This window comes from Cucurbita pepo, chromosome 1 (genome assembly GCF_057944985.1).
Source record: "Cucurbita pepo subsp. pepo isolate OVF chromosome 1, ASM5794498v1, whole genome shotgun sequence".
NCBI lineage: Eukaryota > Viridiplantae > Streptophyta > Magnoliopsida > Cucurbitales > Cucurbitaceae > Cucurbita > Cucurbita pepo.
The window spans coordinates 8,922,233-8,947,268 of record NC_141798.1 but is presented as its reverse complement, the minus strand read 5'-3'; the positions used below and the strand labels follow the sequence as shown (position 1 = coordinate 8,947,268).

The 25,036-nt window shown below is 35.2% G+C and overlaps 3 protein-coding genes across 5 annotated transcripts; 2 read left to right on the top strand and 1 right to left on the bottom strand.

The window, feature by feature from the left end:
* The first annotated feature begins 4,882 nt into the window (after positions 1-4,882).
* On the top strand, positions 4,883-10,095 carry LOC111799446 (U-box domain-containing protein 45). Of its 2 annotated transcripts, none has more exons than XM_023682866.2 (6): positions 4,883-5,143; positions 5,739-5,820; positions 6,547-6,732; positions 6,886-6,993; positions 7,383-8,563; positions 9,106-10,095. In XM_023682866.2, exons 2-6 carry the CDS (start codon positions 5,770-5,772, stop codon positions 9,890-9,892), a joined length of 2,313 nt encoding a protein of 770 aa, XP_023538634.2. In that variant the 5' UTR covers positions 4,883-5,143; positions 5,739-5,769; the 3' UTR covers positions 9,893-10,095. The 2 variants fall into 2 exon arrangements, with proteins under 2 accessions (XP_023538634.2, XP_023538635.2); XM_023682867.2 differs by having other exon boundaries at positions 5,713-5,820.
* An 875-nt stretch (positions 10,096-10,970) lies between these two features.
* On the bottom strand, positions 10,971-14,077 carry LOC111810886 (protein HYPER-SENSITIVITY-RELATED 4-like). The gene is given in 4 exon segments (XM_087117949.1): positions 10,971-11,471; positions 11,941-12,160; positions 12,301-12,570; positions 13,394-14,077. Coding segments are annotated over 4 exon segments (1,362 nt in total). The 5' UTR covers positions 13,900-14,077; the 3' UTR covers positions 10,971-11,105.
* A 1,274-nt stretch (positions 14,078-15,351) lies between these two features.
* URE (urease) lies at positions 15,352-23,768 on the top strand. 2 transcript variants are annotated; one of them, XM_023694355.2, is made up of 18 exons: positions 15,352-15,510; positions 15,724-15,868; positions 16,054-16,127; positions 16,244-16,289; positions 16,407-16,512; positions 18,057-18,199; positions 18,670-18,780; positions 19,120-19,283; positions 19,418-19,796; positions 19,873-19,981; positions 20,333-20,472; positions 20,708-20,845; positions 20,936-21,027; positions 21,186-21,315; positions 21,473-21,631; positions 22,060-22,215; positions 22,938-23,072; positions 23,268-23,768. In XM_023694355.2, the coding sequence occupies exons 2-18, from the start codon at positions 15,743-15,745 to the stop codon at positions 23,559-23,561; spliced, it is 2,502 nt and encodes an 833-aa protein (XP_023550123.2). In that variant the 5' UTR covers positions 15,352-15,510; positions 15,724-15,742; the 3' UTR covers positions 23,562-23,768. The 2 variants fall into 2 exon arrangements, 1 of the variants encoding a protein (XP_023550123.2); XR_015422958.1 differs by lacking the exon at positions 23,268-23,768 and having other exon boundaries at positions 21,473-21,692.
* Positions 23,769-25,036: the final 1,268 nt, after the last annotated feature.

Below are 25,036 nucleotides of genomic sequence, written 5' to 3'. Positions count from 1 at the left end.
AACCTTATCTTACGACTTATATGTAGAGAATTTTCATTCTCGTTCCCACAAAAATAAATGGATAAATTCGTAGAAATATATAATGAAAAAAAATAGAGTGTAGATGAGAAACGGATCTTCGTCCCCATCTTGTTCGATGGATATCTCTATGTATATTAATACAAAAGGTTCGAGTGTGGAGGGTAGTGGTATCCACGTTCAGCCTTCTTATTAACATTATTTTATTTTTTGAGTTAAAATGCAAGTCTATTTATAAAAAAAAAATTACGATGACCCAATTCATGATTCATCGAGTGAATTATATGAAGATATCGAAGTTATGTCGAGCAATTAAGTGAACATGTAATTGTTAAAAGGTCGATGGTTGAATTGGATGAGACATATTATAGACCAAATCTAATCTAATTGAATATAGTTTTTTTAGATTTATTTTTCTTAATTGAATATATATATATAATCTTATTAAGATATCAAATTTTAAAAATAAAAAAATATATCATCGATTGAAAAAACAATTAAAATTATACTTAGGCATAATTTAATTGACTAAGGTATATACGACCAACTACAAAATTTGAGATTTTATCTCTTAATTTCACTTGTAAGAACTTAAAAAAAATATATTAATTAATCTTTTATTTTTTAAAACTCACATATTTTATTATATTCTTAACTGATCTATATTAAAATTATTAGAGATAAAAAGAAAAAATCCTTATAAATATGGATAAAAAGAAGCACGTGAAAAATGTGCACTGTCATACAACATTTATCTCAAAGGGGTAAAATGTTCAAATTTTTACCATCTGTAGTAAAATGAATTTGGTAAAAATTAAATTTAAAAGAAATAGTTAAGTCTATTATAAATTGAGTATATAAATTAAGTAGGTAAGTTACAACGGCTAAAAACAAAAAAATAAATTAGTTAGCCAATCTTTTTTTATACTACACGATTGGATGCGTGATTTCAAAAAGGAGAAATTTCTAAAAATTAATTCATTATTTTGATACACTAACAAACGATGACGTTTAATCGAACTCCGAAAATGACGGAATTATTTATTTATTTTAATAGATTTTGGATTTTATTTAATTATATTATAAGGTATGTTTCAACATGACTTTTCGCACCCAATTATTATGAGAATTTATAAATGGAATAATTCTAAATTAATTTTTTTAAGCAGCTTTTAAAAATTACTAATACTAACATGTCTTTAAACTATTATTTTAATATCAAATAGATTATTAATAAATTTAAAATTTTTAATAATAAATTATCTTTTAGATACAAATTTGAATTTATATCTAACCATTCTTTTTTAATTTTGTTTAAAGTAAATATATAAATTGAAATTTAATAACTAAATTTACAATTTTAAAAGGTAAAACTTCACCAACAAATTTATAATTTAACTTAAAAAAAAAACAATAAATATATATATATATAAATAGTTAATTACTATTTATTGGACCGGGTTAAATGAATACTATCTCCATTGATGTAAGGCCTTCAGATGGATAATATCATACAATTGTGGAGAGTCGTGTTCATCTAAATGGTGTCAGAGTCATGCCCTAAACTTAGCAATGTCAATAGAATTCTCAAATGTTGAACAAATGACTCTGAGGGAAGGTGTTTGATGAAAGTTCTGCATCAGCTACTTTAGGGAACTTAATTATTATTGTTTATTTATTTTTTAAATCTATAAAAAAAAAATAGGAAAGAAATTTTTTTAATACTATAATATTGCTTTTGAATTCTACATTTTACACGTAATTTTATGATTATTTATTTATTTTATTTTAGAAGTCTTCTTAAATAATTAAAACCATCGAAATATTATAAATTTTCTGCACACGTTGGACCCACGTCATTGGTAGACCACGTGTATGGTTTATTTTTTTCATTCTCTGTGCAAAGGACGCGTGGGCTTATTATGACGTAAGAAGAGATATTTTGTTCAGGAAATTCAGGCGAGCCTTTATGAGACAACGCAATAATTCAACTCGTTATAGGGATTAAAAAATATATAAAATAATCAGACGTGTAAAGCCACGTGGTGACTACGATATCTCCGGGAATTACTCGTTGACAACGTGGACACAGATGGAAAAAGGAGTCCACCTTGGAAATTAATATAAAATGACGGAAGCATGGAGTTTACTTTATTTAAATTAATTATTATTTTGGTTTCAAAATTTAACGAATAGATTTTCCTTTTTCCTTTTTGGTCAACTTGACCACGCTATTAACGGATCTAGTAGCCGACATGCCAAAGTTTCAGCCACTGTCTTGAAAACTCCATTTTTATCAGAAAAATCTATAATTACAAAAGTTATATATTGTAATTAATTTTTTATTAATATTAACTTTATAAACAAAAAAAAAATTATAAATTTAATTATTGAATTTAATCGAACCAATTTGCTACTTAAGCCACTATATTTATTATTTAATTTTATATATTATTTGTCAGTGTCCTCGCTGACACACTTAAGTAAGGTGAATATTGTGAGTGTTGAGGATATTTAATATTAAATTATAGTTTACCATATATATCATATTTGATATTTTATTATAGGTAAATATATATATATTTGCTTTATTACATATATTTTCATATCTTTTTATCTTATTTGATTATAAATAGACAACTTTCACACATCATTTAGTTGGGGTGGATTAAGCAAATATTCTCAGTGAGACCACACGATAGATGGAAAGGGGAACAAAATATTCCATATAACAATGTAGAAACCGATCTTAAGCATACACATTTTAAAACGTAAGACTGACGACGATATGTAACGGGTCATAACCAACAATTTTTGCTAGCTATGAGCTTAAACTGTTACATTTATTCTCTAATGACTCCTAAAAATAATTTTAAACTATGTGTAAATTTTAATTAAATGCTTTGAAATAAGTATATATATATATATATCTAGAGGATTTTCAAACTAATTTTTAATTCTTATTAAAAAAAATTGAATAGACGACCCGAAACAATCCAACCCAATAAATTTAGGTTGGTTATGAAAAGACGTCTCAACCCAATCGATGAAAATTTATATTCATTTTAAAGAATAAACATAAATTAGATGGTTATTTTGCAATAAATTAAAAGAAATTAATAATATAAAAAATGTATTTTCTTTTTCATTAAAAATCACAATTATAAATAGAAGGTAAATGTGTGGAGGTGGGGTTCAAACTGCTCTTGGTTACATAAATTAATTTAAAATACTTTTATTGAAAAAAAAAATTAAAGTAATTTATACTTTTTAAAGTTAAAGTATCATTTTTTTAGTTAATATAATTTCTCCGCGTGGTTCTCATAATTTCAATAAATTTAAATTTAATCACATAAAATTAATTTTTATCAAATTTGATTAAAATAAAAATATTAAATTAATCGATTTAATTATTAATGCATGAACTACAAATATTAAATTAAATTAAAAATCTTATTTGTTATTATTATTTATAAAAAATGGCACAATAAAATGTTACAGTTTAAGCACAAATTGGTCCTACGATCCACGTGGAAAATAATTATTCTCTATTGAATAATTTCAACTTTAAACGAAAAAAGGCACACGTCCCACTGTTCACTAAGGAAATTGTTGTCATTCCATTAAGACAGCACATAGATAATAGTTTGAATATATTTTCAAAATAAAATTTTAATCAATTTATCTATATAATAAAATATCAACGAAAATAATTAAAATTATGTTTTTTAAAATAATTTTCAAAATATTTTAAAATGTTTTTGTTTTTCATCCATATATGTTTTCCCAGTGTCTAAATTAGTTAATTACTAAGCTATAAAGTCTAATATTAATATCCACATTAAAAAAATTAACAAAATCCTGATTTTTTAATATAAAATTTTATTAAAAATATAACGTATGATGATGCACGTTTAAACCTAACGACCCCATTTTTTATACCATATTAAATTGTAACCGAGTCTATAAAAAATTAGAATCCCTTGTATTTTAGTCAACGATTTTTAGTTATCAATATATTCGGGGTATAAATTATATTACGTGGAATATATTATTAGAAAATATCAGAGTGATGCATAAAACGAACCATCATTTATAAGGGTGTGAAAACCTTCCCCTAGCACACGCGTTTTAAAGCCTTGAGGGGAAGCCCGGAAGGGAAAGCCCAAAGGTATTGGAGCCAGACACTAGACGATGTGTCAGCCTTCTTGCTGTTTCCCGAAGTGGGGTAGATACGAGGCGGTGTGCCAGTAAGGACGCTAGGCCCCAAAGAGGGTGAATTTGGGGGCGGTCCCACATTGAATGGAGGAAGGAAAAAGTGCCAGCGAGGACGCTGGGCCTCAAAGAGGGGTGTACTGTGATGTCCCACATTGGTCAGGGAGGAGAACAAACCACCATTTATAAAGGGTGTGGAAACCTTCCCTTAGCAGACGGGTTTTAAAAGCCTTGAGGGGAAGCCCAAAAAAGACAATATCGGCTAGCGGTGGATCTGGTTCGTTACACGAACTATCAATCTAAATCATAAACGTTGGATTGAAATTTTGTAAAATCGATCACTGGTTGACTTTTTTTTTTGGGGTCAACTCGACTTCATATATCTTTAAAAAAAAAAATCAACCCAATCTCCACTGATAATTTACTTACCAATTATATTTTACAAAATTAAAAATGTTTTTTTTTTGGTTATTAATTAATTTAAAATCTCAAAGATCGGAGACCCAATCGACGCGATTTGTTTAAAATAATACAGAGTTATCCCCATCACCAACAGGCTGCCACATCGGAAAGGGTAAAAGAGGAAAAAAAAATAATTAAAAACCCTAATTTATTTGATCCTGCTCATAAATAAATTGGGATTTAAAAATTAAAACCATTTTCCATGACAATAGTCACTTGCCACTCACGCCCATCTCTCTCCTCTCAAATCTGTTGAGTTGATATTGCGCTTTCGAATAACTCTCTCTTTCAATTGTTTCGATCTCCGATTTGATGCATCAACTGCAAGGAGATGAAAGTCTACAGAAGATTCAGCTGCGTTTGAGCTTCTGTTTGATTTCTCCGAGTTTCTCTATTGCTGTTTTATGAAGCCTCCTTGGTCGATTCTGCCTGCCCTTCTTCTCTTCTGGTAATTTTCAATCTCAAATCTGTCTCCCTTTGAATTTGTTATCGTTGCTAGTGATTCTTCACTCGTTTTTGTTGATTGAGCTGTTCCGTTGTACGGATATATGATTGTTCGTTTCTCGAATCTTTCTGAAAATGGAAGGCCAGTTGGCTGCAACGGGTTCTTTTTTCCGGATCATTTCCGCTTGGAATCTCCGGTTAGAGTGTCGTTTTCAAATTGTTTAAGAAATTATTTCCACTGAAGGGAGACGGGAAGAAATTGGAAGCAATTCGAATGTTTGGGATTTAAATGGGAATACGAATAGACGTCTGTCAACATCTAAGTGGGCGTAGTATGATTACTTGGTTTGAGTTGAGGAACCACGAGTACATTCAACAACTGAAGGTTGATGTTGGAAATTCTAGATTTAATTGATTTTTCTTGCTAAACTCTTTAATGGACATTTAAGGATATATTTTAATTTTTGAATATTTGTAGTGTAATGTAATTTTTTAAAAATTATCAAACAGGAACTTGCTAATTACTTGTTAATTGAAGTTTCAGCTGCCTTTTTTTTTCTCCATTTTATTCAGACAGTTTCATCTTTTTGGCAACTCAGATGACAGATTTTCCTTGATGATCATAAAACCATGGATGTTCCGGAGGTTGAGGAAATTTTTTTTGCTGCCGGTGATGCCAAGGTAAGAGCTGAAAGTTATTTTCTGTTTCTTCCCAGATGGTTGTGAATGAATATGCCTTTGTAACTAGCTTCATGGGAGGGAGGGGTGGGTGCTCTCTTCCCCTGCCCTTTGCCTGTTTTCTTTTGGTTCATCAATATATAACCAGGTTTCTTATTAAAATAGAAAAACACGAAAGAAAACGAACTTTGATGCGTCTGTTCTGCATATCAGTTCCAGAAGATTTCCTATCAAGTGTTTCTTTGTTCAACTCACAGAAGTTATGAACTGAAGGCTTTTTGTTGTAGGAAGTAACTATTTTCATTTGATACTGAAAAGTTTTCAAATTACTAATGAAGAACTTTTTGTTAACTCAAAATTTTTGAGAAATCAAACTGCATATGTAATTTTTAATGGCATGACCGAAGTACATGACACTGCTTTCTTAGATTGATGTAAAGGAAAAGCAGTGATATCAATATATAGTGTTGGATTTTGTTGGAAGTTTTACTCTGTTTGTTTGCTTGGCCGTGACTTGGGGTGCTGGGATATGTGAGGAGTCAAGTTTCCTTGTAAAAATTAGCAGTTAATAGATTGAATTCATAAGTTGTAGTATGTTTATATTTGATTTTACCGCCGTTTAAGTAGTTTACAATCAGTCAAACTACTTTAGTCTAGAGATATCTGTTTTTACTGGATGCATGTTATCTTTCCTTGGTATGAATTAATTCTTTTCCTCACATCTTGCAGTTGCATGGAGAAATGTACAAGAAGCTCGCTGCAATTTATGGTCAAGTTATGTCAATTTTCCCTTCCTTGGAAGCAGCACGACCTAGGAGCAAAACTGGTATTCAGGCTTTGTGTTCGTTACATGTTGCTCTTGAGAAGGCCAAGAATACTCTTCAGCATTGCTCGGAGTCCAGTAAACTCTACTTGGTAGGACAACAGTGATCATTTTTCCAACAATTTTCTTATACAACTTTAGATTTCATCACGAGTAGCCAACCAATGTATACAACCATTATGCTCTACTTCCTTTTTCTTCTTCTAAAAGTCACTAATGCTAGTGGGTTTGCATTTGTACGACAGGCTATAACTGGAGATGCTGTTCTAGCCAAATTTGAGAAGGCAAGATGTTCTCTTGAAGCTAGTCTTATATGCGTTGAAGATATTGTCTCACAATCAATTGGATTTCAGGTGAAAATTGTTCTGTTTCATTTCTTCTTTTCCTTTCTTTTGTCATGCTTTTAACTGAACCTGTCTCCTGAATTGATGATTGGAATGCTGTATTTATCCCCTTTCATCGGGCAGAGTTTTGGAAGCAGCATAGTGAAAGTTCATGATTTTGATTTTAAAAGCAAAGTAATCTTAATTAGTTATTCATTCTTCACTTATTCAATCACGTAATGAACTGAATGACGTCTAGAATCTTGGACACTTCGATCTCTTGCATTTGGAATGTGGTAAAAAAGACTCAATAGGCTTGTAGATGGATTTTAGTATGTCCATAACTGACTATCTAGTGTTTCGTTTGACTGCAAATGTATGGTAGCATCAATGGCTTATGTTAATGTTACTTTTTCCAGATTCAGCCAATAGTGAACGAACTCAAGGACACTGTTTTCTTACTGGATCCACTCGAGAAACAGGTTGGTGATGATATCATTGCACTACTCTTGCAAGAAAGAAAATTTGATGATTCCAATGGCCACAATGAGCTAGAGCATTTTCATATGGCTGCCACGAAACTTGGAATTACCTCATCCAAAGCAGCCCTCACAGAGAGGAGAGCTCTTAAGAGACTTGTAGAACGAGCTCGCTTAGAAGAAGACAAGCGAAAGGAATCAATTGTAGCTTATCTTTTGCATCTCATGAGGAAGTATTCTAAGTTATTTAGAAGTGAGGTATTGGATGACACCGACTCACAGGGTGGATCAACTCCTTGTTCTCCTACTGTTCGGTGTTCTCTCGAGGACAATGGACTTACAGCAAACGGTCAAGCCTTTGAACAGCAGCTTTCAAAGCTTAGTTCCTTTAATTTCAAGCCGAATTATAGGACATCAGGGAAGATGCCTCTTCCACCCGAGGAGTTGAGGTGTCCAATATCATTGCAGCTAATGTACGATCCTGTAATAATTGATTCTGGGCAAACATATGAAAGGATCTGCATAGAAAAGTGGTTCAGTGATGGTCATAAAACCTGCCCGAAGACCCAACAGAGGCTCTCCCACCTGTCCATGACGCCTAATTATTCTGTGAAGGGTCTCATTGCTAATTGGTGTGAACATAATGGTGTTCCGATCCCTGATGGTCCACCAACGTCACTTGATCTGAATTATTGGAGGCTTGCATTGTCTGATTCTGAGTCTGGAACATCAAGATCTGTGGACAATGTCGGTGGCTCTCACACGTTGAAGGAAGTTAAGGTAGTTCCTTTGGAAGAAAGTGGATCAATTAAAGTTGATGAAGAAAATGAAGCAGATGATAATACATGCACAGAGGAGTCGTCTAATTTCATTACACTGGAGAGTTGTGTAAATTTTATGACAGTATTGACTGAAGAGGGAGACTTGAGAACAAAATGTAGGGTTGTGGAGCAGATAAGACTTGCACTGAAGGATGATGATGAAGCTCGAATTTTGATGGGAGCCAATGGCTTTGCTGAAGCACTTATGGAATTCCTAACTTTAGCTCTGATTGAAGAAAACGCTGATGCTCAGGAAAGTGGAGCCATGGCTCTCTTCAATCTTTCTGTCAACAACAACAGGTCTGTACTCTTCATCTAGACCTACTTTTGACAATGAAAGTACATTTCGGCCATGAGGTAGTCTGAATAGTGGCCAATCTGGCATCTTATTTGGATAATTGTCTGCATATTTCATATTTGTGCCAAGGAAATCATGATGAAAGAGATAGCATGTCCTTGAATTGATTGTGCCAAGGAAACTAGGATTTTATGTCCTTGAATTGATAGTTGTCTGCACATTTTCTCTTCATATAAACCCAATCTGCGAACAAGACTTTGTTTTTGTGGATCTCTCTCGGTCAGGGGAAAAGAAAAAAAAAACGTGTACGTTTGTTCTCGTATCTCGATTGCATCATGCATGTCAATTATTTTCTTCTCATATTTCTTGCTACTGATTATGGGGTCTGGTTATAGTTCTTGCAAAGTTAGTGACATAGGATATAAAATAGGTAGGAACTATTGGTTTATTTGATGCTCTGGTTGAACCCCTGGCCCTCTCTTTCTCCCTTGTGAATTGATGGCTTAAGCCGCCCAATGACGTAGCTGTGATCTTTTTCTTTCAGAAACAGGGAAATGATGATTGCAGCGGGTGTAATCTCGTTATTAGAGAACATGATTTTGAAACCCAATTTACATGGACCTGCAACAGCTCTGTATTTGAATCTTTCCTGCCTAGAAGATGCCAAACCCATCATTAGTTCGAGTAGAGCCGTTCCTTTCCTGATCCAGCTGCTTACTCGTAACGGCGAATCCCAAACCAAGCTCGATGCGCTTCATACCCTCTATAACCTTTCAACCACGCCCTCCATCATTCCTGTTCTTCTCTCCGCTGGTATTATCGCTGGACTTCAATCCTTCATCGCAGCTCCGAGCGACAGCACGTGGACAGAGACTTCCTTAGCTATCTTAATAAACATAGCTTCAAGCCAGTTGGGTATAGAACAAATAACTTCGGCTCCAGAGCTTATCAGTGGGTTGGCAGCAATCGTGGACGCCGGCGAACGCGCCGAGCAGGAGCAAGCTGTCTCGTGTTTGTTGACTTTGTGTAGAGGGAGTGAAAGATGCAGTCAAATGGTGTTACAAGAAGGAGTGATTCCGGGATTGGTGGCAGTTACAGTAAATGGGAGTTCAAGAGGGAAAATAAAAGCTCAAAAACTTCTGATGTTGTTTAGGGAGCAGAGGCAAAAAGACACAGCCGATACCATTCAGCAGCGAGATGGAAATAGCGACGCAGCAGCCATGGCTGCTCCAGACTATAAGCCATTATGCAAATCAGTGTCGAAGAAAAAGATGGGGAAAGCTTTAAGCTTTTTTGCGAAGAGCAAACGATTTTCACTCTACCAATGTTGAGCCCATCATCCTTGTATATTCTGCTGTACCATATATATATATATATCTATGTATGTATGTATGTATATTTCTTTCTAGTCCCCTTTGTATCCTATCCCTATCATCCTTTGGTTTCCTTTTCTAGTAGGACTAGAATTGTATAGCTTTCTGTAATTAATTTTTTGGTTTCCTTTTTCTTGTATTAAAGCATGATATAAACTAAATGTGTTTTTTTTGTTCGCTTAAATTAATAACAATACTCCTATTTTGTCTAAAAAAAAATATTTCTAAAATTTTAAAAACTTTAATAGAATTTTTAAATGTACCAATAGTTATCTATTTTTATTAAAAGATTATGAGTATCAATGTTATTTTATTATTCTCATCGTTGATGTGTATTTTTGAAATAAGGTATTAGTTAAAATTCAATAGTATATATACATTCTAGTTTTAAGAATATTAATGGTAAAAATAAGGGATATTTAGACTTTGAGACCATAAATATCACGAAAATTACAATAAATATCACGATTAGAAGACTTTTTGTCTTTTAGTTGAACTATTATTTAAGACTATTCATATATTGGGTAATTTGTAGCGGTATATGTTTGAATTATCTTTTTGGTCTCTTTAAAGGCATGCAATGTGATTTGAAGACTTTTATTGACAGTTTGTAGCTCGTAGTTGAACTACATTATGTTTGTAGCTCGTAGTTGAACTACGCTTAAATAATCTTACTTTTATTGATGGTTTGTAGCTCGTAGTTGAACTACATTATGTTTGTTGCTCATAGTTGAACTACATTATGTTTGTTGCTCATAGTTGAACTACGCTTAAATAATCTTTTTTTAGCCTATTTAGAGGCATGTAATATTCAATTTTGGAATAGAAGTGGAACACAAAAGTCTTATGTTTGAAACTCTTTGATGATGTGTTTCTTTCCGACCTCTCTTTAGGTTTGATGTTAAAATTGATTTATTATGATCAAGCTATGGAGTAAGTTGTCTTGAAATCTAAGTGTGACTATCATAGATTCCAAGTTCGATAGTTATCCATACTTCTAACTCACTCTTGATTGGAATCAATTCATTAAATTGGCTTTGTTCGTAAAAGTCTGTAAAGATACTAGAAACTTCTAGCATTGCAAAATCTAGCATTATTAGTGCTTATCGATCCATTTTATAGAAAATTAGAATAATTTATGCCAATTATACGAATAAAAACCATGTAATCATCATCGACCCTGTCTCCTTGGCCTTCTTTTGCATCTCTGTTTCTCACTGGGTTCCTGTTGGGGAATCTGTCCTGTCTTTTCAATCACTTCAGAACCACACTCTTTTCCCATCTTCTTCCTCTTCTTGTCGTTGACGAATTCAACGACAGATTCAAGTGCCACGTCAGCGTCGTCACTTGTCATGAGCTGTTCTGCAATTTCCGCCGGCGTGACCTCCACCTGGGTTATAAGGTCTTGGATGTGTTTGAAACGGTGATGGTGAGTGATGTGCAGATAGTTTGAGGCCAGAGTGTGGAAGCCAGAAGGAGTCAAGTAAGTCATGTGCACGTGCTTGTCCATGCGCCCTGGTCTCAACAATAGGTATTTGTTAAATATGGTTAAGAAATTAGGATTTTTTTAAAAAAATTTTCATAAATACTTTTAAAGTAAATTTAATAAAATTGAAGATTATTAATAAATTTTCAATTACAAGTTCATAAATACTATTAATATTTTATGGTATTTTTTTAAAAAAATTCATAGCTATTAAAATTGAAGAATATTTATAATTTTTATTAAAATTTAAAGGTAATTTTAAAATACCATTTATTTTTAAAATAATTTTTAAAGTGTACAAGTATTATTAAAAATTTATAAAGTCTAAGAATATATATATATAATTATTATTCATTTAGCCTATTTTTATTAATCAATAAATGTCATTTATAAAATCCAAGAATATTAATAAATTTTTTAGAAAAATTTAAAGGTAACTTTAAAATACTATTAATGGTAAAAAGATTATTTTTGAAATAAATTACAAAGGTTTAAAAGTATTTTTAAAAATTTATAAAATCTAAGAATTTTTATTATTAATTCAGGCTATTTTGATTGTGTATGAAGTAAAATTGGATGTTTGGTGTGAATCAATACCGGTCACCTGGCTGTTACCGCCGTCATATCCACCATTTTTCCGATCCTGAAGCTCAGCGCTGCAATCAATATCTTCAATAACAATGATGGACCTATCAGCAGTGGACAAGAGCATGGTCCTAAGCGCGGAGTTGGTCTGAACACTGGTCAGTGTTGGATGATGGAAGTCCCACATCGACTAATTTAAGGAATGATCATGGGTTTATAAGTGAGTAATGCTAACTCCATTGGTATGAGGCCTTTCGGAGAAACCCAAAGCAAAGCCATGAGAACTTAGGCTGACAATATAGTCAGCTCTAGATCATAAATATTGAACTTCAGATATTCCACCATGGCTGCCACCAAGCTCGATTTCCCAGTTTCCATTAACTCCCTCTTCTCCTTCGCATCCATAGCCAACGTCTCGAAACTACAACTGTTTTGTAAAACAATCGAATCCCCACCGTTTCCGTATCCTCCCATTAACGCGTAAAGCTTCACTACTCTGTTTTCTTCTTCAATGGCTTTTGCTCTCTCCGTTATATAGTGAAGGTAAGCGTCCATCACCACGCCCCTTTTGTTAAGAATTGTTAAGAATGAGAAACAAAAATGAGATCGAGACTGCAATCTTCCTTAACCAAATCCTACTAACTAAGATATAGATATTGTTGTCCATTTTAATCACAAGCTCTCATGGCCGACTTTCCCAAAAGGCCTAATCCCAATGAAAAGAGTATTTTTTTTTTATTATAAACACATGTTCATTCCCTAAATTAGCCAATGTGAGACTTTCATCGCCCAACACCTCCTATAGAACAAAGTACGCTTTCCCCGCCCAACACCTCCTATAGAACAAAGTACGCTTTCCCTTAATCGAGGCTTACTCCTTTCTCCTTTGGAGTCTTTAGTCATTTTTTACAATGCCTTCGAGAAGGCTCGACTCCTTTTCTTTTAGAATACTTTGTTCGACATTTGAAGATTTATCAATCTATCGGCACACTAAGTTTAGGGCATGGCACGTGTGAATGTTTGCTGAATCCCCCACACCTAAATGGTGGTGAGAGTTCTCTTATTCATAATCATTACAGAAATATGGTAAATTACAAATAATATGGTAAGAAAGATAAGAAGGAAAGAATAATAAGTGAATACAATATAATATTTGACTCTCTAATAAAAGGTCAAATATGGTAAAAGGCAAATATCTCGATATTTGACTTATAATTAATTGTTAACTACCCTTACCAGTTCGGATGACCTAAGCTAATTTAAAGAATGATATAGGTTTATAATTAAATAATACTTTCTCGATTGATGTGTTAGTCGGAGAAAATATCATGTTATGGAGATTTGTAATTCCTAGCATATTTCATAATTAATTATGGACAACATCGTACCTTTGGTTCTTGTGGAAGCTGATTTGGTAATGGCGTTTTTCGATTGTTTCGGAGGTTTGAGTATAGCTATCGAAGTCGAAATTGGTGCTCTGTTTTTCAGTGGAAATCAGTTCCCACGCGATTTCGATTCCTTCGAAGACGTCGATTAGGACGTCGCCTTTGTTGATTTTGAAGGTAAAATTGTTGTCGCCTGGAGCTTTGGAGGCCTTGAGGTGCTTCATGGATGGGGGGATTTTTGTGGAGAGGTAGGTTTCAGAAGCTCTGTAAAGCTCGTTAATGGCGATTCCAATGTTCGCTTCCATGACGAGAACCATTTGGGAGGAGATGGAGCCGAAGAGGGCGTTGAATTTGGAGGCGATTTGGTCGCGGAGTTTTTGGGGAATGATTTGGGAGATCATTGTGTGGGATTCCGACATCATTGTTCGAGCTACCATTGTCGAAGCTGCGAAGGATGTGTAAGCTGAGAAAACTGAGGTTGTCGATGGCATGTTCCTTAAAAACGACATCGTTTTTGTTCTTTTTTTTTTTCTGTGGGGTTTTGAAGTTCAAATTTGAGATGGTTTTATAAGGCGAGGGAGATGGAAGTTTCTTGCGGTGGAAGCTCTAGCTTGGAGAAGAAGAGTTGAGGCTTCAATTCTTGTTTGGTTTGACGTAATCAAACGACGACGTTTCGTGTTCGACTTCCATGAGAAGCGTCGGTGGGTGGGGGCTGACAAAGAGGAGACTTCTCCGACAAGTGTCAGCTAGTAGTTTTAAGGAATTATTATTACTATTATTTTTTTTAGTTATATTTATTTTATGGATTTATATTTTTTAGTCGAGTCAACCTAATCAACTCCGACAATAAAGTTATAATCTAGTTCAAATTTACCGTACTTTTCAACCGATTGAAAGTAGTTGATATTGGTAATCAGTTGTTAGTGATGCGTTGTGACTTGTAAATGTTCGATATTTAAATTTGATGAGATTTTAGTTACAAATATAATATATATGGAGGATAAATAAGTTTTTTTTTTTTTGAGTAATTAAAAAAAATAAGACAACACAACCCAATTTCCAACACCAAAATTAAGGGTTGAGATGAGTTGGATTGTGAACTCTATTTGAATTATTTCGGTTAACAACTTAAATTTCAAAAGATTTTTCTTGTTGGATGATGGAAGTCCCACGTCTGCTAATTTAGAGAATGATCATGAGTTTATAATCAAATAATACTAAAGCCTTTTGGGAAAGGCCAAAGGAAAGTCGTGAGAGCTCATGCTCAAAGTAGACAATATCATACAATTGTGGAGAGTCGTGTCAATAGATTGGTGTCGAATAAAGGACAAAGGACTTAGTCGTGTCAATAGATTGGTAAATCCTCAACTGTCGAACAAAGGACTCCAAAAGAAAGAGGCTAAGGACAAAGGACTCCAAAATAAAAAGGAGTCAAGCCTCCTCGAAGGCTAAGACTCCTTAGGCGATGAAAGTCTCAAGAGAATACTCCCTCCATTGGTGTGAGACATTTTGGGAAAGTCAAGCCTCCTCGAAAGCAGTAAAAAATGACTAAAACTCCTTAGGCGATGAAAGTCTCAAGAGAATACTCAATGACTAAAACTCCTTAGGCGATGAAAGTTTCAAGAGAATACTTTCTCCATTAGTGTGAGACATTTTAGGGACGTCCAAAGCAAAGCCATGAGAAACCAACCTAATCCATCAACTCGAACCCAGTAAATAATGATTAAAACTCCAAATTATTGAAAAATGAAGGATAAAAATGTAAATTTACGAAGTGAAAATAAAATTAAAATTTAATGGGATTATTATATTATTATTTTCTCTTGCAAATGAGAATCTGAACTTTTCAATATAAGAATCTTCTTATTTTATTCCATTAAATAATTGTTAGTCTTTGCAGTATCGGTGGAGGTGCCAATTGATCTGACAATTAATAATATAAAAAGGTCGATTACAGGCCCAATGTATCTAATTGTTTTAGTGCAAGTCTACAACACTTTCTGTAGTTATCTCGCTCCACTTGCGTGAATCAACGAGCTCGTGCTTCAAAATCACGAAGAGAGCGCCATTCCGGAGCTTTGCTTCTGAAACAGAGTGAACGAACGACGTTCTTCGACATTGTAAGTTTACAGTTCTGATAAGTTTATATGGATTGAAATTAATGTAATTCCATTTCGAAACATCGATGTTGTTAAAATTTCACGATCTAAGCTATTAATGTAGGGTCGTTAATCGTAATGAGATTAAGAGATGTATTCGACTTTATCGAGATTGATTTTGATCGTTAAGGTTTCTGCTAACGAATTTTGTTTTGTTATGATTTGGAATTTGAGCTGCGGGCGTGCGGAAAGAATGAAGCTGACTCCAAAGGAGGTGGACAAACTAAATCTGCATAATGCGGGATTTCTAGCGCAGAAGCGTCTTGCGCGTGGCTTGAGGCTGAATTACGCTGAAGCTGTAGCACTTATTGCCTCACAGGTTCGTAATTAGCGTGTTCAGTCATGTTGAACGGTTCCTAAACTAGATAGATTATATTAAAAAAGGTCTGCAGAAGTATTCCTGGACTTTTTTTTTTTTTTGTTCCTTTTCATTTTAGTAAGTATACGGCCATACGGGTTCAGGTTGATCCTAAAGGATTATTACTATTATTATTTCCCCCATAGATTCTGGAGTTTGCTCGCAATGGTGATAAGAGCGTGGCGGAACTGATGGAATTGGGACCAAAACTCTTAGGAAGGTTTGATGAAATTCTTTTAGTTTGTTTTGCTATGATACTGTTGAATATTGTATTGCTTTTAAATCATCATTTATTAATAACAACTGCAGAATTTTCATTAACTTTCTTCATGACAGGAGACAAGTTCTTCCGGCTGTTCCACATCTTGTGGATTCTGTGCAGGTATTGTACTTCCAAGTATTGTTTTGAAGTTTTCCACAAATTCAGGTTCCAAATTGTCTATAAAAGTCTCCCAAAATCTTTAAACATCATGCATGATGCGAAAGATTGATATTGTAGGTTGAAGGAACTTTTCGTGATGGGACGAAGTTAGTCACAGTTCATAAGCCCTTTGAAGAAGAAAATGGGAACCTAGAACTAGCATTGGACGGTTCTTTCCTTCCAGGTGGAACTCATCTTCACAAATTTTTTAGTTACATTATATGGGATAAATTTACTATTCTATTTAATTGGGTGCAATAAAGATCCCCATGATTGCTAATTTCTTGCTTCAAATCTTTGCTCTTAATTCCCTGCTAAAAAATAATTGTTTTTTTTTTGGTTAAACTACTTTTTTGACCTTTCAGGATTGTATTTAATAGGCCCTTAAAATTTTAAAAATATGTAATAGATTTGTGAGCTTTTCACCTTTTCTCCTTTGTTACAAGTGTGAAGAGTCCATCAATCACCTTTTTCTCCATTGTGAGTTTGCTCATGAAGGTTGGATGTACATTATCTATTGTTTTAATTTGGTTTGGTGCACTCTGAAGAAAGTGGAAGATGGTATTTTTGAATGGCTGTCCAGTTTGTGGTTCAAAGAAAAGACTAGAATCTTGTGGAGTAATCAAGTAGAGTCTTTGGGTTCTCTCGAAGGAAATAAATAGAGGAATGTTCTCTGATAAGACCTCTACTTTCAATGTATTTTTGTGAAATTGTACAGATTTCTTTCTGCAACGTACAATGTTCTCTCATTTACTTAGGTGGGAGGTCCTTCCTCTTTTGATCCCCTATTGTAGCCCTAGGGATCCCTCATCCTTGAGCCCTTTTGGCCGTGGTTTGCTCTCTTTTGGTTAATACGAGGTCTCTTTATTTCTTTTATATATATAAAAATAATTATGTGAGCTTTCACTTTTGTAAGTGCCAAACTTGTTAACATTTTTTGAAGATTCCCGTATGTATTAAACACAAAATTGACAGGCTAGAAAGGTTTCTTTTAGAGTACAACTCAGTTTTGTTTCTCATAGGTTCATCGATTATAAAATGACGAATAGATTAAGAATCTTTTAGACACATAATTGAAAGTTCAGTGACTTATGAGACAAAAAATTGAAGGTTCAGATACCTATTGGACACTTGGACACTTTTAAACTTTCGAGACTTTTTGGACATAAAATTCAATCTCAATGATTTAGTAGACACAATTATGAAAGTCTAGAACTAAATATGTAATTTAACAATTTAATTTTTATGCCCAATTTAATTTTTTTTTCTTTCTGTAACCCAGTATATTTAATTTCTTTCTTTCTGAATTATTCAAATAAAGTTCCGCTTCTTTATTATTGTTGACACGTCCCAGCCTTGTTTCCTGCCTGTCCTTTATCCCGAAATTGCTGTATTTTCTTCGTTCTTTTAGTTTTCAGCTTTTACAAACAAACAATATTAGTGGAAATTCTTACTAAAAATTGAACCATGGTATGAGATTTTAACAACACTCTTGATTTTTGCTTCTCACATGTCATCAAAAGGTTCGAACGTTCTTTGTAAACTTTTAATGTTCTCAAGTGTTACTCATTTGAGTGTTTCTTATTGTCTGTATTATCTAAAGCTGCTTCCGAGAGAAGTCCTTGCACTTTCGTTATGCTTAACGTTTTAAGTGGTTTTCTTTATGAAAAAATGATTTTTCTCTCCGTTTAGTATCGTTGGTTTAATTGCAAGAGAATTGTCTTGCAGTGCCTTCGCCAGAAAAGTTCCCTTTGATGGAAAATAGTGCGGTGCCTGGTGAGATTATCTGTCCAGATGAAAAGATTGCTATTAATGTTGGACGGAAAGCTGTAATACTCAGTGTCGTCAATAAGGGGGACAGACCAATTCAGGTGTTTCCTGTGTTATTTTTTCAATGCAAACTAGTCAAGCCTAACTTAACCACAGTCCATGGCAATAATCAGCTGCTGATTTAGTTGTTAGAGACTAATTCAGGTGTCCGTCGTGCCCTTTTGTAAATGTAGTTCAATCTGGGCTAACTAATTTATTGCCATCATTCTCTATAGCGGGGCTTTGGGTTTGATGATGAACATGTGTGATTCCGGGTTAAAATGCTAAAAGCCACGTGTACCTTTTGATATCTTGGAGAACATAGAGCCTCAGACAAATTTCGCGCTCTCTCGGGTTGTTAATTTAGTTTTGAGTTGAAGCTATCAATTGAATTTTAAATTGCTTTCTATTTGTTCCAATCGTTTTCCAGATATGCGTCCTCTGGATATGGGCTCTATTACAGAAATCTGTTTTTTTTTTTTTTTTTTATCAAACGTCAGTTTCTAACATTCTAAAAGCAATATCGTCTTAGGTTGGCAGTCACTATCACTTTATTGAGGTGAATCATTCCTTGGTTTTTGATCGAGCAAAAGCTTATGGCATGCGTCTCAACATTTCAGCAGGATCAGCTACACGATTTGAGGTTGGAAATTTTGATCTTGTTGGGAGCTTTTTGTTATAGATTATTGTTGAATTAACTTATTTTTCACTGGTTCTCTCGTTACCATATATGTTCCAATTTCTTGCTCCCCCAAATGATTTGACTGATGTGGGCATTAACTTGTTTATCTCTCCATTTGTTCATTATAATCTGATGACATGTTTTTAGGTGTAATTAATCTGCCTCTTTACTTTGTCCAAGATATTATTACGTGATAGAAAACTGTTGCTTTGGTACACGTGTTGATGGATGTTCAACTCTTTAATCTAACCTCATAGGCCCTATCAGGCACTTTGTTGATTTGTTCTTTTTCCCTAGTAGCCAGGGGATTCAAAATCTGTCATACTTGTAGCTATTGGTGGTAACCAAGTTATCAGAGGGGGAAATGACATTTGTGATGGTCCGGTTGATAGTTCTAAATTAAAAGATGTGATGGAAGCTGTGCATTCTAGAGGATTTGGAGATGTGGAAGAAAGCAATGCTAGGTCTACACTATCTGATATGCAAGATGTTGATTGTATTGTTTTTAATTTTCTAGGTCATTTGCATTTCCCCCTTTATGATTAGAGCATTGTAAATCCAGGAAAATGGAAGCCTTATCTTAGTCGTCATTTTGCAGAGAAGGCGTCACTGGAACGGATGATGAATTCACTACCAGACTTTCTCGTGAGGATTATGCCAACCGGTATGGTCCTACCACTGGTGACAAAGTTCGACTTGGTGACACAGATTTATATGCCGAAATCGAACATGATTTCACTGTTTATGGAGATGAGTGTGTATTTGGAGGTGGAAAGGTAATTAGAGAGGGAATGGGCCAATCCTGCGGGTTTCCGCCAGCTTTATCCCTTGATACTGTAATAACCAATGCAGTCATCATTGATTACTGCGGAATTTTCAAGACAGATATTGGTATCAAAGATGGCTTCATTATGACCCTTGGAAAAGCTGGCAATCCTGATGTCATGGATGGTGTTTGTCCTGATCTGATTATTGGGGTAAAATTTGTCTCAGTTCAACATGATTTTGAAGGTATATTCATACTGCTGACTCCTTTTATTTCAATGTGATCAGGCCAATACTGAGGTTATTTCTGGAGAAGGATTACTGGTTACTGCAGGGGCTATAGATTGTCATGTGCACTTCATATGCCCTCAACTGGCATATGAAGCAATATCAAGCGGTACGCTTACTTATCATGTTAAAAGAAAATTTATAGATGTCAATTGGTGACAGCATCATCAGTTGAGGTTGTGAGACTTTATTGGCTTTCTGCACTCTCATAATTTGTTGGAAATTAGTATTCTGTAGTATCTGAAATGAAATGCATAGTATTTTATTTTTTGAAGGTCTTGGGTTCATAAATCTGTATTGGATCACATAATTCGATATATCATCTTTCACTTAACGCTACACACAGTGAACACAGTTGAAACAACACGGAAGATGGAAGTGTTTTGATATGTTATGCAAGTTTTATTATTATCTTTTTTTGTTATTTAGTTTTTTGGACATGAACTCTGCATTTAACTAGGCATCACAACGATGGTGGGAGGTGGAACTGGGCCTGCCGCAGGAACTTGTGCTACCACTTGTACGCCATCTCCAGTGCAGATGAGGACGATGCTGCAATCAACTGATGACCTCCCCTTGAATTTCGGCTTTACAGGAAAAGTATGTAAACTTATTTCTTGATTTGTCGAATTTTCTTTTCTCTGCATACCCTTCAAGATGGTTCTTCCAGTTGTCCATATAAAATTTGAAAGTATTTAAATTACTATTTTAAATGTCTTTTGTTTTCTTTCGCACTCTTACGAAAACTTGGAGCAGCTGGGTGCTTGCTCATTTCACCCTTTCTGGATAGTACCTACTTCGAAGTTCTAATGCACCACCTTTTTGTCTGTCTCAGGGGAACAGTTCGAAGCCAGATGAGCTATATGAAATAGTACGCGCAGGAGCAATGGGGCTGAAGTTACATGAAGATTGGGGAACTACTCCTGCTGCAATTGACAATTGCTTAACTGTGGCAGAAAAATATGACATTCAGGCACAATCATCCAAAATTTCTCTCCCAGAGTTTGAAGAAGTTTAAATAATGGTTTCTGAAGTTGCCTTATTGCCCTTTTGATTTTATTAGGTGAATATTCACACCGACACGTTGAATGAATCTGGATTTGTCGAACAAACAATCGCAGCTTTTAAGGGAAGAACCATACACACTTACCACAGGTAAAAGGTTCATCCTGCTCTGACTATCGACATTTTATGTGTAGTGAAAAAGGTTCTTTCTTTTTGGTTCTTATCTTAAGCTATCTTTCCTGGAAGTTCCTTTGACTTTAATGATGGACTAGACAATTATATAAATGTCGTAATTTTTGTTTGGACAGTGAAGGAGCTGGAGGTGGTCATGCTCCAGATATCATTCGAGTGTGTGGTGTGAAAAATGTTCTGCCTTCATCAACTAATCCTACACGACCATTCACGATGAACACTGTAGATGAACACCTTGACATGCTGGTATAAAAAAACAAATGAATTAGTTTCTGTGACGAACACTCTCTTCCTAATCTGAATTTCCCAGCGCAGTTTCTACTTGCTGACTTCTCTGTGCATCGAAGACCTGTTAAAGAAAAAATGGTAGAGAAAAGATTGAATTGGGTTTTATCACTTACAGATGGTGTGCCATCATCTCGATCGCAATATTAAAGAAGATGTAGCTTTTGCGGAATCAAGGATAAGGAAGGAAACCATTGCTGCAGAAGATATTTTGCATGATATGGGGGCAATCAGTATCATATCTTCTGATTCACAGGCGATGGGTCGCATAGGAGAGGTTCTTAATGCATTTGTGTTCCTTTCTTTTTCTCCATATTACACTATAAGTGCATTAGAAGGTAGTCCAGTCTCCATTTTAATGTCGTTGTCGTCTGTTTCCCATCAATGATGATTTATTTTCTTAGGACAGGAAAGCTGGTTACTGAATGTTTACCGACGGGCAGTTGAGTGAAAATTAATCCTAAACAAAGAACATGAAATTTGAAACTAAGTAGAGTATCATGTTAGCACAGAGAAGCCCTGATAGACATGGTAATCATATTGTCAGCTCATGGTAATAGGTGTTAGCTTTATAGGAGAGCATTCATCTCAGGGATTGCAAATCATACACTAACTAGGAGAGCATTCGTATTGTGATTCCTAAATGAAGAATGGGATGTTCTGATCCATAATCTAATTCATTTATCTATGGTGTGCTATCCTCAGGTTATCTCAAGAACGTGGCAAACTGCACATAAAATGAAGTTGGCAAGGCCGTCTTCATCAGACAATGACAACTTGCGGATCAAGCGATACATATCCAAATATACCATAAATCCAGCCATAGCAAACGGGTTTTCTCAGTACGTTGGTTCAATAGAGGTATTATAATTTTTACTGTTTTGATTTTACATGATGAGCTAGACATTACCATTAATTTGAGATCCCATATCGGTTGGAGAGGAGAACGAATCATTCTTTATAAGGGTGTGGTAACCTTTCCCTAGCAGACGCGTTTTAAAAATCTTGAGGGGAAGCCCGAAAGGGAAAGTCCAAAGAGGACAATATCTGCTAGTGGTGGACTTGGGCTGTTGCAAATGGTATCTGAGCCAGACACTGTGTGATGTGCTAGCGAGGACGCCTAACCCCGAAGTGGGGTGGATTGTGAGATCCCATATTGATTGGAGAGAGGAACGAATACTAGAGAGGATGCTGGACCTCGAAGGGGGGTGAATTGTGAGATCCCACATCAGTTGGAGAGGGGAACGAAGCAGTCTTTATAAGGGTGTAGAAACCTCTCCCGTGTGGAAACCTCTCCCTAGCAGGCGCGTTTTAAAAACCTTGAAGGAGAATCTCGAAATGGAAAGCCTAAAAAGGACAATATCATCTAGGAGTGAGCTTGGGTGTTACAATTAATATCAGCAATTAGCAGCAATTAGCAACGCCTGTAGATTTATTAATTTTATCCTTACAGTTGGTTTGCCAGTTTGCTTTGAACATGCAAAATGCTTCCAACATTTTTATTACTTGTTCATCGATAATTGTAATCCTAATTTATATTCCCTTGTACTTGATAATTAAATTTTCGGAATGATCTTATTCAGGCAGGGAAGTTGGCTGATCTTGTTCTCTGGAAGCCATCCTTTTTTGGGGCAAAACCAGAAATGGTGATCAAAGGTGGTGTAATTGCATGGGCAAACATGGGTGATCCGAATGCAAGTATTCCTACTCCCGAACCGGTAATGGGAAATTCAACGTTTGGATTCCATTTTTAAACAAGGATTATAACCATTTGGTTGCAGTTGAACCCAATCTATCATTTTTGATCTGGAATTTAATGCATTTCCCAACATCATTTCATGCGAGTTCCATCTCAATTTCAAGTCTTTTTGGAGCCATGTTTCCATAATTGATGGTTTAATCGCTTTCTGCAGGTACTGATGAGGCCAATGTTTGGATCCTTTGGAAAGGCTGCAAGTACCCACTCAATTGCCTTTGTCAGCAAGGCAGCTGTTAACGTGGGAGTTAAAGCCATGTACGGACTCAAAAAGAGAGTTGAAGCTGTAGACAACATTAGGAAACTGACTAAACTTGACATGAAGTGGAATGACGCCCTTCCGCTCATCGAAGTAGATCCCGAAACGTACACGGTGAAAGCCGATGGCGAGGTTCTTACCTGCCAGCCCGCCGCTTCTGTTCCTCTTTCTCAAAATTACTTCCTTTTCTAGACTTCCCTTTAACTCTCCATTGTCTTAACTTTCCTTCTGCATTTCCAATTTTGAAGTAGGTGATACTTTCAGAATAAGGCCACATGTAAGCTTTCTGATATGGAGGAATGCCAATGGCCTTTGTTCTTTACCTCTTTCTTCAAACTATTTGTTTCTAAATAACATTACGTTTGAAACCCACAAATCTGTGTGTTTCTAATCAATTCATGCTTAGAGGCCAAATTTATATTGAAATGTGAGATTCTCCATTGAAAAGAGAAAAGAACGAAGCATTTATGGAAAGAGAAAAGAACGAAGCATTCATTGTAAGGATGTGAGAACTTTTTAACCGATGCGTTTTAAAATTGTGAGGCTAATGACAATACGTAACAAACCAAAACAGACAATATTTGGTAGCAGTGGGTATTAGAGTCAGTGTTCGGACGGTGCGAGACACTAGTCAAAGTAGGGCTAGGCTCTCTTCATAGTAGGCTCGTTAATGAAACATGCTAAAGCGGACAAATATTTACTAGCGGTGAGTTTGAGCTTTTACAAATGATATTAGAGCCACGGGCGGTGTGCCAATGAGGAGGACGATGAGCACTCAAGGGGGATGGATCTGGGTATATTGGGATTGGATTGTTACAAATGGTATGAGAGCCCGAGGCGATGTGCTAGTGAGGACGCAGCAGTGGATTTGGATTGTTACAAATAGTATGAGAGCCAAATCGGGTGGTTTGCCAGAACACCAGGTCCTTGATGAGGGTGAATCTCACTGGGTATCTATATAAGTGGTGAGCTTGGATTGTTATAAATGATATCAAATCCAGATATCGGACGATGTGTCAGAGAGGACGTTGGGCTCCAATAGAAGTGGATTGTGAGATTCCACATCGATTGGTGAGGGAAACGAATCGTTTATTGTAAGGGTGTGGAAACCTCTCCTTAACAAATGCATTCTAAAACCGTGAGGCTGACGACGATATGTAACAAGCTAAAATAGTTAGTAGTGGATTTGAACCAATCAACTAAATGGTTGTCGATAAGAGGTGGCATGAATTGGCAGCGGTCTCCAATAAGCGGTGGAATCTAATGATTGTAGATAACAGTATTCGACGGCTGTTGGAGGAGGCCACCAAGAAGTGAAAAATATTTTTGGGTTAATTTCTAGTATGGGTGGGTTTTTGATGGATTTGATGCACGACCTATTGGATGTGCCACAATCATGCTTGTCCAAGGCGTATTGCTTGTGGCCATATGTCAGATGTCCTGGTCATACTTGTTTTGGACGTGTTATCGATGATCGCATGTCTGTTTCGAACCCATTTACATGTTTTCATGTTAGATAGACATTTACTATTTTTTGTTTTTGTTAATATATGTCACATGATCACCCACCAAAATCATGTCTCAAAATATATTATACTAGATGTGACTATTTGTCAATTCTTTCTAACCGGGTTATATGCTATTAAAATCATTATTATCATTTATTT